The following is a 13,726-nucleotide window of genomic DNA, read 5'->3' on the forward strand; positions in this document are numbered from 1 at the left end:
TAGTAAATCAACAGAGTTAAATTGGACTAAATCCAAATAAATAAAACAATAAACTCTCCACAGCAAAACACTGGGTGCACGCAAAACGTCACCAATTGCACAAATGCCCTAAGATGTAAGGGAGTGTTGAATTAATACCTATTTATGGTGGGAAAGTTATCATCTAATGCTAGCCTAAAACACGCCCTTACTCTGAAAGGTAATTTGAATATGAATTAAACTCACTTTTTGTGGATTTCATTACATCCAAAGAACACTATAGCACAGAAACAGGCCATTCAGCCCACCTGGCCTATTCTACTCTGCCCAGTCTCACTGACCTGCACTCAGAGCATAACCCTCCATACCCCTCCCATCCATTTACCCATTGAAATTTTTCTTATGTCAAAATCAAACATGCATTCACCTCTTCAGCTGGCAGCTTGTTCCATTCTCTGCAGGAAGATGTTTCCTCTTTAAACATTTCACCTTTCAGCCTTTACCCATCTCCACTAGCTGTTGTCTCACTTAGCCTCAGTGGAAAAAAAACCTGCTTGCATTTACTCCATCTATACCCCTCATAATTTTGCATATTTCCATCAAATCTTCCCTCATTCTCTGACTCTCCACGAAGGTCTTTTAAGAGCACGTCATTAGGCTTATGTTTCCCTTTTGCAAATGCTTTTTTTTAAAAATCCAAAATGATATTTTATTCATAAAGCATACAGAAAATACAATTACATTCTCTGCATAATCAATTCATTACATTCTTGAACAATGATCCGATGCCACACATTTCTTTGTTGAGCATGACACTATGAAAGATAGACTGCACAGGTCCAGCCTCTCAATGTCCAGTGGAGGTGGGGGGGGGGGGGGGGGGGAGGGGGGAATGGAAAGAGTCAAACCCTACACTGATGTCCTTGCCCACGATGACTGTACCAACTTCAGTATATCCCTTTGCAAGTCCACCAATATCTTAGAATGAGTCAGACAGCAGTATTTTCTCATGGACATCTCTTTATATTAGAAAGCCAACAATCTACTGGAATTCTTTGAGATGGTGACAGGTAAAATAGATGGGGGAGAGCCAGTGGATGTGGTGTACCTGGACTTCCAAAAGGCCTTCGATAAGGTCCCGCATAAATGACTGGCTTACAAAATCAAGGCTCATGGGATTGGGGGCAAACTATTGATGTGGATTGAGAACTGGCTGGCAGGTAGAAGACAGAGAGTTGGGATAAATGGCTCGTTTTCTGAGTGGCAGGCGGTGACCAGTGAGGTACCACAGGGATCTGTACTGGGACCCCAGCTGTTCACAATTTACATTAATGATCTGGATGAGGGGATTGGATGTAATATCTCCAAATTTGCAGATGACACTAAGCTAGGAGGGGTTATGTGCACGGAAGAGGGGGTCAGGAAGCTCCAGTGTGATTTGGATAAATTGAGGGACTGGGCAGATACATGGCAAATGCACGACAATGTGGATCAATGTGAGGTTATCCACTTTGGTAATACAAACCGGAGGGCAAATTACTATTTGAATGGCAATAGATTAAGAGATGGGGAAGTGCAGAGAGACCTAGGGGTACTTGTACACCAGTCTCTGAAGGCGAGCATGCAGGTACAGCAGGCGGTTAAAAAGGCAAATGGTATGTTGGCCTTCATATCAAGAGGGTTTGAGTATAGGAACAAGGATATCTTACTGCAGCTGTACAGGGCCTTGGTGAGACCACACCTGGAGTATTGTGTGCAGTTTTGGTCACCTTATCTAAGGAAGGATGTTCTTGCAATGGAGGGAGTGCAGAGGGGATTCACCAGGCTGATACCTGGAATGGCAGGAATGACTTATGAGGAAAGATTGTGCAAATTGGGATTGTACTCACTGGAGTTTAGAAGATTGAGAGGGGATCTCAGAGACGTATAAAATTCTGGCAGGACTGGACAGAATGGATGCAGATGGGATGTTTCCAATTTTGGGAAAATCCAGAACCCGGGGCCATGGTTTGAGGATAATAGGCAAACCATTTAGGACCGAGATGAGGAGGAATTTCTTTACCCAGAGGGTGGTGAATCTGTGAAATTCATTGCCACAGAGGGCAGTAGAGGCAGGTTCATTAAATATATTTAAGAGGGAATTAGATATATTTCTTCAGTATAAGGGTATTAAAGGTTACGGAGAGAAGGGGGGGATGGGGTACTGAACTTTAAGATCAGCCATGATCTCATTGAATGGCGGAGCAGGCTCGAAGGGTCGAATGACCTACTCCTGCTCCTATCTTCTATGTTTCTATGTTTCTAACTTAAAGAAACTTCTTGAGGTGACAATCTTGCAGTAGCAGATGACATCATGCCTCTGAGGATACATCCCTAAGGTCAGCTCGTGGATCACAGAATTTGTTATTACACACATGCTCAGGACCAGATTAGAGAGAATCATTGCATCCTTATACAGATCTCCTTGGAAAATGCTTTATGACGGTTTTATCTGTACCACAGGCTTCAAAGCAGTGTTCAAATGAGGTTAAAAAAAACTGTACAAAATATTCCTTACCTATCGGGGTCTGCAGCCTGAAGCCCATCTTCTTTGGTGACAAGGACTTTGTAAACAGGTGGTGACCCAGGATTAAGTGACAAGCTTTGCTCTGGACTACCTTTATCATCTTCTTTTACTTGCCCGATCCCAAATACTTCTCCCGCATCGAACACCTGAAGACAGCACATGTCAGATCAACTTACATTGTTAATTTTTAAAATTCATTTAGAGGTATGCCTCCTCCAGTCCACGCTGCTTAAATACACCCAAGTGACCAATTATCCAACTAACACCACATGCCTTTGGAATGTGGGAGGAAACTGAAGAACCTGGAGGAAAACCACAGGGGAAATTGTATAAATTCCTTACAGGTGGCACCAGATTAAAACCTGGGTCACAGGTGCTGTAGTAGCATTAGTAACCGTGTTGCCCAGGAATAAAAGTGGAAACACCTGATTACGTGTAAGAAGTGTTGACATTCTTGAGAGAAAAGTCAACAGCAGACTTGCTTTCATTTTCTATTTTTGACCCCTGAGGTTAATTTTAAGAACCATACGACATAATGTCGGTAAGGATCTTCATTGCAAAACATGGCAGTCACATTTCAATTGTGACATTTTAAAACTAGTAAGTTAATTGTAAAATGCTTTGTGATATTTAAATTGTTAAAGACATTATACAAATGTAAATCCTTTCCAAAGTTTACCAAGTTTAATGAACTACAGCAGTCAGGGTTTTGTTTGTGCAGAACAAATTCAAAGTTAATTCATGGCTTTCTATTTAAATAGAGCATACTTCAAAATGTTCTCACTTCTGCTAATCAGGATGAGAACTTTCCAGACCTACCAAAGCGGTTTAAATTCCTTAGATCATCAAATTTAGAGTGAACGCTACAAGCCAAACAATTCTGCATGGCCCATGAGACTGTAGGTACTGGAATCTGGAGCAGAAAAAGCAAACTGCTGGAAGAACTCAGCATGTCAAGCAGAATCAATGGGAGAAAAAAAATGAGCGACACTTCACATCAGAACCCTTCATCAAGACTGCCTAGTGTTGAACAACAATGACATAATAAATCAATATTTCTGCACTTTGTTCTATCATAAAATCCAAATGTTAGTGGTTCCAACATCCCAATGTTTACCCATTGTATAAATTGCTAATCATTATCACATGTGCATTGGACATTTAATCCCATTTTGATCTTTGAAAGTCTACCTCAAACATGAACTCTGGAAGTAACCTCATGTCACTCCTCAAAGCTCTGTCTAAAGAAGTTGCTCCTGTTTGCAAATCCTTGCATTCAGTCAAGTCCATCTGCCCCTACTCTCTACTGAGCCTCATGTATTCCATGTTCTATCAGCAGAGAGCCCAGTTATTTCACCAGTTCTCGTCTCTCTTAATGCTAATTGGAAACAACTTCGTTCATTGAGCAATCTGGGCAAACAATTTTCAATTATACAGTAAATAAAAGGTCAGGTGTTTTTATTGGACACCTAGAGCAATAAAATGTGTTAATTTAAAGGTCAAATTGCATTAGTATTTTCAATATGGTCATAGAAAATTTATAAATGAGAGGTCAAAAAGTGCGAAGGCTAAATGATGAAGACATGGTGAATAACAGTGAGGTTTGGGTGGAGTGATTCTCAGGGATCCAAGTTGGGAAGTAACAAGATATTCATTGGGAGCTGTGAGAGAAGGTATTGGAACAAGAAGAGGATTGTTTAAAAAGCACATGGAAAGGTAGGCATTTGTTTAAAATTCTCCATTTGCTAATTAGCTGTTGCCATTAAAGAGAACATGAAGGGGCCAGCACTGTTCAGAAGAAAATGGCTAGCGCATATTCAGCTAGACTATGTAGAAATTGGATTAGTAATGAATTTAAACCAGAAAAAGAAGACCAACCAAAATTGGAACAAGTTCTCAAGAAGTATCAAACAGTTTATGAAAAAAGCCGAGGAAAAATACAGGGAGTACAGGTGAAATTACAACTGAAATCAGGTGTGGAACGAAAGTTCTTTAAGCCCAGAATGGTACCATTTGCAATCAATGGAATGATCAAATCGGAACTTAACAGATTTGGAAAACGAGAGGATACTGGAACGAATCTAATACAGTGATTGGGCAGCTCCCATCGCACCAGTGCAAAAAGCAAACAAAGAAATCTGAATTTATGGTGATTACCAAGTCACCACTAACCAAGCTTTGCAGATTCCTGAACATCCTATGGCCAAAGCGGACGAATTATTCCAGGCCCCAAACAGGGGAAAGAAATTCACAAAACTGGATTTATCACAAGCATACCAACAAATAGAATTGGATGAAGACTCAAGAGAAATATGTGGCGATCAATACTCACTTAGGGTTATTCATCTATCCCCGAAAGCAGCCCCAGCAATATTTCAAGCGGCCATGGACAAATTATTACAAGGCATTAATTACAGGTCAAAATTACTCTGAGTACTTATCTAACCTAGAAAAAGTCCTAACCCAATGCAACAAGCAAACGTCCATCTGTGACAGAACAAATGTATATTTATGGTACCCTCCGTGACATATTTTGGTATTACAAGAAGTCCGAATGGACGTCGCTGGTACAGAAGCTGTCCGCAGAGCACCATATCAAACAAACAGAGCTGAATTGCAGTCATTCTTGGGTTCAGTTAACCATTATTGGAAACACATTCCAAATACATCAACGTTCTGCCACCAGCAAAATCGATTGTTGAGAAAAGACCATAAATGGTGCTGGAATTAAGAGACTAGTAACACTTGAAAGAGCTACTGATGTCCAGCGACAATGTTCTTGTCCACTATGACCCACAGAAAGAAGTGATTCTTGCTTCACCAGTGGGATTAGGAGTGGTGTGGTCACAGCTAATGGAAACAATCCTGGTCTTTGAAGACGTGAACATAGTTATGCCCAGCTGGAAAAAAGGGCTGTCAAACGGTTTCATCAATACTTGCACGGTAGAAAGTTTACCTTAGTAACAGACAACAAACCACTAAGCTTGATTCTAGGCCCTAAGAAAGAGATATCAGTGCTAGCTGCCACAAGAGTTCAAAGGTGAGCTATGCTGCTCACTGCATAGGATTATGATTTGAAACACAAACCATCAACCCAAAACAACCATGTTGACGTTCTATCTCGCTTATCTCTACCAGAAACTGAGCTGAAAGACAAAATAATTAAATGGGACGGTGGAGGCTATACCTATTAATCAGGAGCCACTTCATCACTTACCAATTACAGCAAAGGACAAAAAGAAAGTACACTGTCAAAAATCCTATTCTTCACGTGAAATGGGTGGCTTGAAGCTATCTCTGCGGAACTGAAATCTTATTATACAAGACAGCACAAAATATCAGTCGAAGAAGGTTGTTTATTGTGGGGAATGAGGATGATCATTCCTGCCAAATAGCAGATGGCCATGTCATCAAAGCTCCACAACTACCACCCAGGAATGGTTTGGATGAAAGTTTTAGTGCGCATGCATGTCTGGTTGCCCTCAATAGACATGGTAAGAAGATGTGCCACTTGTCAAGATATGCAACCTAAAGCTCCTCAAACTGAAGCTAACCCATGGAAATGGCCATCATGTCCATGGCATAGGATTCACTGATTTCGCTGGTCCTTTTATGGTAGAAAACTTTCTTATGTTATAGATGCACACTCTAAATGGCCAGTGGAATCACACACGAGAAAAGCAACAAACAGACCAGACAATTGAAAAACTGCGAAGTACATTTGCCTCGTATGGATTGCCTAGTTTCTGATAATGGGCCACAATTTGTATCAGATGCATTTAAGGAATTCTTATGCAACAACTGTATACGACATGTCAGTATCCTATCACCCAAGCACAAATGGGGAAACAGACTTTCAAAAAGGCCATGAAAATTAAGAAACAACTGAACACATCATGGAGTCACAAAATTGAAGATTTTCAGTTAGGATATAGAGACACACTGTACTCTACAACCAAATGAACACTGGCTGAATTAAGGTTTGGGCATAACTTAAGAACAATACTTTCCACAGTGCACCCAAACATTGGCCCTCATCTAGAACAACCCACGCCTCCAAACACATCTTACCAGATCTCTGGAAGTGGGAGAACGAGTACTAGTACAGGACCACTGGGACAATAGGGAGCCATGGGTGAGAGGCATTATTCTAACAAAACTAAAGGCCTGTTCTTACTCTTTACTGGTGGGAACTAAAATAGGGAAATGGCACATCCTATGGCCACACCCACCACCCCGATGAGATTCCAGGGCCTCATTCTACTGTCAATGCTCCAGAAATATCTTCTGGAAGTGAGTCCCCTTCTACGTTGACTGCTCAACAGCGCAATCCTACGCAAAGTCCCAGTGGAGTTTGCCAAAGACAAAGTTCACAGACCTTGCCAACAACTGAAGTATTATCCAGAAGGCAAAGTGCCTGGAAAAGTCGGAAAATATCCCAACAGATTCTACCTCCCTGAGACAATCCAAAAGGGTGAAACGTCCTCCAGAACGACTGAAGGACTATGTACAGTAACCTGCAGGATTATCATCTCAATTACATTACACTGTAACTGTAATCCTCACATTAGTCAGGGAGGGGGTGCCACGTAGTTAAGTTTAAGTGCTGCCCATTTATTATTTTCACAAAGCATTTATTTTGTGGGGAGGGTGGGAAAGAAGAGCGTTATGTATATACACCTGCATGCACAAAACGTTATCTCGCCTGAATGATGATGTTGATCACTAATATACTGTGTGCTGGGGTAAACCATCTTCAACTTGTATTAAACCAGGAAAGAAGCATCATGTCTCTGTGTGCTATGATATTAATGAACCACAAATACATAACATCTACACCCCTAATCAGATGGGAGACCCACTGAGTTCCTCCATGGATTGCCTTTCGCTGCAGATTCCAGAGAGAGCATTTAGTTAGATTTGGTTTTAAATTGATTTGCAGTGTGAAAACTCAATCTTCTCTTCCAGGGCCTGGAGGAATTTACAGAAAATATCCCAACCCACAGACCCCTGCCCCTGTACTCTCTCCCACTCCCGTACTGATTCCAGATAACCCTACCTTAGCCTTTCGAAGTTCTTGGCCCTTGCTCACCCCATACCCCTGCCCCACCCCAATCCCCGATGCCCCACACCCGTCCCAGCGCCAATCCTTGGCCCCACCCCAGCTTCATCCTTGGCCTGACTCACTGCCACCCCAGGACCCTGCCTCACCCCTGTGATCCTGCCCCAGTCCTTAACCCTTGCCTCAGCCTGTCCTTGCCCCTGCCCCATGATCCTACCTTAACCAGCCCAATGAGTCAGTCCCAGTTCTTGGCCCCTGCATCAACCATGGTCTATCCCCAGCCCTTGGTCCCTACCACTCGCTTGCCCAATGACCCAGCCCCGTCCTTGGCCCCTGCCTTACCTCTGCCCCATGATGGCCCCATACCCATGCGGCCCCCCCGGACCCGGCCCCCCCGGCCCCCCCCCGGACCCGGACCCGGCCCCCCCCCGGACCCGGCCCCCCCCCGGACCCGGACCCGGCCCCCCCCCCCCCCGGACCCGGACCCGGCCCCCCCCCGGACCCGGACCCGGACCCGGCCCCCCCCCGGACCCGGCCCCCCCCGGACCCGGCCCCCCCCGGACCCGGCCCCCCCCGGACCCGGACCCGGCCCCCCCCCGGGCCCGGACCCGGCCCCCCACCGGCCCCCCCCCGGCCCCGGACCCGGCCCCCCCCCGGCCCCGGACCCGGCCCCCCCTGGACCCGGCCCCCAGCCCTTGGTCTCCGAACCGCGACAACCTCGTGCATCAGCTTGTGGTGCAAACTCCTCCAGTAGAGCGGGGGAACCCCCGAGGCGATCAGCGCCACGCCGTGAACGTCTTTAAAGAGCTGGAAGTCCTCCTCCTCCTCCTCCTCCTCCTCCTCCAAGGCCGGACGCGACTCCATCTTCAGCTCACGGGAAGCGCCTCGGCAACGTGCGCGCCGCCGCTTAAAGGTAACGTTCGGGGCCCCGCCCCTTTAAGGCAGCGTCCAGGCGCCGCCTGCTGGACTTCCACGTTGAAGCAACCGACTAAAATAGTTCCGTCACCCGTGTCCTTCCAAGGCAAAGCCAGGGTCGTCCCGAAGCTGCTATTAATTCTTTGTCTCTGTCGCACGAATCCAGAATTGAATCCACCCTTCTCCACCAGGGGATCTGCCTGGTTTTCTTTGATCGCTCCAAAAGCAATTGCACCCTCTGGACGATCCTGGACTCCATCCTAACGCAGGCATCCCCCTCACTTTCTCCATCCCCACCCTGAAACCTAAATTCATCTCCCCCACATTCCGTTCTCATCAAAGGCCACCTATTTCCCTCTCTGCTGATGCTGTCCGACCTGCTGAGTGTCTCCAGGATCTTTTGATTTGAATTTCCAGCATCTTCATTTCTCAGCATCCCAGCTAAAACAGTGGTTGTTGTTTGTTTGCTTGGTTTGCAGATGGTCTTGTGTTGGTCAACTCCACCGTCCTCGCAATGAACGCTGAGTCACTCCATCAATAAGACTCTGAGGAGCTGGCTGGATGAGGAGCGAGAGATTTGCACAGCAAGATTTTTTTTTAAATTGAACACACTGAGCAAAAGGTTCATGAAAGCACCTTCTATAGCAATTTTCAAAAGAATAACTCAGTCATTTTTTTAAAAAAAGTGCAAGCAAATAACATGCAACTCTTTGAAAGTGTCGGCTAAATGGAATGATGTGAAATAAAGCTGTAAAACCCATGGATTTGGTTCCAATTTTTTCAAAGCCCAATGCAGATCAGTTGAGGCTTGAACAAACTTGGTATGTCGTGAATCCTTAATTCATTCTAAAGGTTTATATGCAATGAAAGCTGTTGTGAAACACACACACATATAGATGCACACACACATATCCATACATACACACACACTTCTTGATTTCCTGGTCAATTTTTGTCAACATTTAAAACTATAATGTATCTTAGATTTTGTACTTTAAATGGATGGGGGGGGGGGAGGTAGGGAGGGTGGGATGGGAGGTAGGGAGGGGGGGGGAAATGACACTATATATTTGAAAAGGAAAATGTATGTATCATGGTCAATGTGGTGTGAAAAATAAAAAAAATTAAAAAAAAACATTTAAAACTGCAAAACTACTCAGCTAGCTTGGAATCGTGGCATCCCGACCCCCTCGTCCAAATCAGCTAGATAAGAAAGAAAATACTGGAGCTGATGGGCTTCTGAAAGAACAATGAGAAGGGTCAGAACCACTCAGCAGGTCAGGAGCACCTGCGGGGAAATAGTTAATATTCTGATGTTATATTTGTTATAAAAATGACTGTAGAGTTTGATCGACAAAGACTAGTTGGAGATCGGAACTCATGAGCTCCAGGTTCACAGGCAACCAGGTTTGCAGCCCTCAATTGATCCCTTTTTTAAAAAAAAAGGTGCTGCACCTCCCGCTATTGGACACCAGAGGGGGCTGCAGACAATCTTTTTTGAATCAGAAGCCGTGCAACACGGAAGTCTGCGGACCCTGTGATTGTAGCCAAAAAATGCTGGAGGAGCTCAGCAGGTCTCGCAGCGCCCATAGGAGGAGAAGATGCATCACTGGCCTTTAGGGCACTAGTCCTTCTTCAAGCATCACCACAGTTTACTTAATTGCACTCTTGATACTTGTTGCTTTTTTTAAAATTCTCAGGAGCTGTCTTGAAAGGAATGGAGGGCTCAAGGACCAAAATGTTAGTTATTCATCCTTATGTTTGCTATATAAAGAGCACTGTTTGACAGCTGAGTTCCTCCAGTGTTGTGTTTATAACGTGAGAGGTTCCATGGACCACTTTTATATCTGCTACACTTTCTGCATACATTTCTGCTGGAGTTCTTCAAACTGACTCAGTTCATTTTTCACACTATAAACCACATTGATCAAGATACATACATTTTCCTGTTCAAATATATAGTGTCGTTTTCTCACCCTCCCTCTTCCCATCCCACCCTCCCTACCTCCCCTCCCATTCATTTAAAGTTCAGAATCTAAGATAAACCCGTCAAACAATGTTGTCATTCAATAAAAATAAACAGGAAATTCCACTGAGTCAGTTCTTTTCATTTCCTTCTCCTTCTGTCATTTTAGGTGGTAGACGTCCCCGGTAGGTTCTCTCTATTGTGTTTCATGTATGGCTCCCATAAACTGACTCAGTTGATGCTAACTCAGACAGTTGTGGTTCACTTGGATAGTTTCACGTTCTTCCACAGTCTCATCCAATACCATGCACTATTTTCCTGGGGTGACAGATGCAAATACAAGAGGATATCTGTTTAAGGGAAGGGGAGGAAGGTTTAGGGGAGACGTCGGAATAATTTGTTCTACATAGAGAGAGTAGTGGGTGCCTGAAGTGCATTATCAAGGGTGATGGTGGAGATTGGTACAATAGGTACATTTAAAAGACACACAGACAGGCACATGGATTCAAGAAAAATAGAGGGTGAGGTAGGGAAGGTTTAGTTTGTTGAGTAGGTTTATATAGGTCAGCACCGCATCATGGACTGCAGGGCCTGTACTGTGCTGTAATGTTCTATATTCTACAAGCAACAGAAATCATTCATAACTGAAAAGGCCTGCTTGGATTTCATTGTTCTGCAACTGTACCAACAGAATGCTTGCCTGCTTCCCCAGAACTCTGATTGTAAATTAAAAACACACAGTAACCATTTGGTAATATATAGAGACCAGCTCTGACTCATTCAATGATTGGAACGTCAATTGATGAAGAATAGCACTCACTTTTATTTATTTAAAATTAAATCTTGTTTAGTTAAAAAAGCTGCAGACATGACTCAGTGTAATTTTCCTTCTGTAGAAATGCTTGGTTTGAGGGCTGAGGCTTGGTGCATATTGAGCAGTAAAAACTGGTAATTGGAGAATTTTTAAAGCTCGTTGGATACAAGTGCCTGCTTCTTTGCCAAAGTTACAACTACTGCTTTTATCAAAGTTGTTAATGATATCCTATGCAATTATGATTAAACTAATTATTTTTCTCAACCTGTTTGCAGCCTTAGATACATTTGGCCACACAGTGAATGAGCAAAACTTTCTTCAAGCTGAATGCTGGGCAGACCAAAGCCACTGTGTTGATTATGAGACCAAAGCCACTGTGTTGAATGTTGGACCAAATTCACTGTGTTAAATGCTACACTAAAGCCACTATGGATGTTGAGGATGGAGCGGAGACAACGCTGGTGGAAGCATTCTAGGAGCCGTAGGTGATGCCGGTAGAGGACCCATGATTCGGAGCCGAACAGGAGTGTGGGTATGACAACGGCTCTGTATACGCTTATCTTTGTGAGGTTTTTCAGTTGGTTGTTTTTCCAGACTCTTTTGTGTAGTCTTCCAAAGGCGCTATTTGCCTTGGCGAGTCTGTTGTCTATCTCATTGTCGATCCTTGCATCTGATGAAATGGTGCAGCCGAGATAGGTAAACTGGTTGACCGTTTTGAGTTTTGTGTGCCCGATGGAGATGTGGGGGGGCTGGTAGTCATGGTGGGGAGCTGGCTGATGGAGGACCTCAGTTTTCTTCAGGCTGACTTCCAGGCCAAACATTTTGGCAGTTTCCGCAAAGCAGGACGTCAAGCGCTGAAGAGCTGGCTCTGAATGGGCAACTAAAGCGGCATCGTCTGCAAAGAGTAGTTCATGGACAAGTTTCTCTTGTGTCTTGGTGTGAGCGTGCAGGCGCCTCAGATTGAAGAGACTGCCATCCGTGTGGTACCGGATGTAAACAGCGTCTTCAATGTTGGGGTCTTTCATGGCTTGGTTCAGCATCATGCTGAAGAAGATTGATCCTCAACATCCATTGGAGCGCTTTCATCCCTAACGTCGAAGTACTCGAGATGGCAGAGGTCGACAGCATCGAGTCCACGCTGCTGAAGATCCAGCTGCGCTGGGTGGGTCACGTCTCCAGAATGGAGGACCATCGCCTTCCCAAGATCGTGTTATATGGCGAGCTCTCCACTGGCCACCGTGACAGAGGTGCACCAAAGAAGGGGTACAAGGACTGCCTAAAGAAATCTCTTGGTGCCTGCCACATTGACCACCGCCAGTGGGCTGATATCGCCTCAAACCGTGCATCTTGGCGCCTCACAGTTTGGCGGGCAGCAACCTCCTTTGAAGAAGACCGCAGAGCCCACCTCACTGACAAAAGGCAAAGGAGGAAAAACCCAACACCCAACCCCAACCAACCAATTTTCCCCTGCAGCCGCTGCAACCGTGTCTGCCTGTCCCGCATCGGACTTGTCAGCCACAAACGAGCCTGCAGCTGACGTGGACTTTTACCCCCTCCATAAATCTTCGTCCGCGAAGCCAAGCCAAAGAGAAGAAAGCCACTATGTTCAAAGCTGAACATCAAACTTGTACCCCAGCTCCTGGTTCTGTCTCTCTTCTCGGTAGCTTTGTGAAATGGAACCAGGAGGCTTCTCACCATGTCCAACCTGGCTCACACCTTCACCAACACCTCTGTCTCTGCTTCCATTACCTCACCCAGTTTCTTCCTGATCCAGTTCATTTGTCACTGTAATTTCCGTCTTTACTTTAATGGTGTGAACTTTTCCATTACATTCCTTAAACTTGAACTTGGTCGATTTCATTTGCTCCCAATTAACCTAAAACCCTGCTACCCATGTTATAAAGTGCTCTCAGGGCCCATGCCTTCTATCGGGTCCCAGTCAAGTCACGGTTCAGTAATAAATTTTACACTTTAATTTTCGCATCCATCCTTGGCCTGTTACTTCTCCATTTCGGGCTTCTTGTTCATTTCTAAATTTAATCGTTCCACCTAAATAGGTGACAGGGGTGGTGGGGTGGGGGGGGGCTTCAGCCATTGAACCTCAGGTGCTGGAGCTAAAAATAAACCAGTGGAGGAACTCAATCGGCCAGGGAACAACCATGGAGAGAAATGGACAGCAAACACTTCTGGTTGAATAGTCAGCATTGATCGTGCAAGGCACCTTGAGTCCTTTTTAAATCATAGATTTATGGATAGTTCACTGAAGAAAGCTGCAAAAACCTGATGACAAAAGAAAGAATTGCAAGCAGCATTTTCTGGATTTCTCAATTCAATTGCACATGTGAGGTCCAAACATTCAAGTGAAACATTGATGATCTTGCTGGATTGACCAATGGTTTTGTAAAGAAATGTAACTGAACAGAG

At 44.6% G+C, this 13,726-nt stretch overlaps 1 protein-coding gene across 1 annotated transcript in view; it reads right to left on the reverse strand.

The window, feature by feature from the left end:
* The window catches only part of ttll12 (tubulin tyrosine ligase-like family, member 12), a 54,146-nt gene extending 45,657 nt beyond the window's left edge, over window positions 1-8,489 (reverse strand). The window contains exons 1-2 of the mRNA XM_069903417.1: window positions 8,325-8,489; window positions 2,537-2,691 (exon numbers count right to left, since the gene is read on the reverse strand). Of these exons, the coding sequence (XP_069759518.1) occupies window positions 2,537-2,691; window positions 8,325-8,471 (302 nt within the window). The 5' untranslated portion in view covers window positions 8,472-8,489. The remainder of the gene's footprint in view (window positions 1-2,536; window positions 2,692-8,324) is intronic.
* Window positions 8,490-13,726: the final 5,237 nt, after the last annotated feature.

Source organism: Narcine bancroftii, chromosome 11 (assembly GCF_036971445.1).
Source record: "Narcine bancroftii isolate sNarBan1 chromosome 11, sNarBan1.hap1, whole genome shotgun sequence".
NCBI lineage: Eukaryota > Metazoa > Chordata > Chondrichthyes > Torpediniformes > Narcinidae > Narcine > Narcine bancroftii.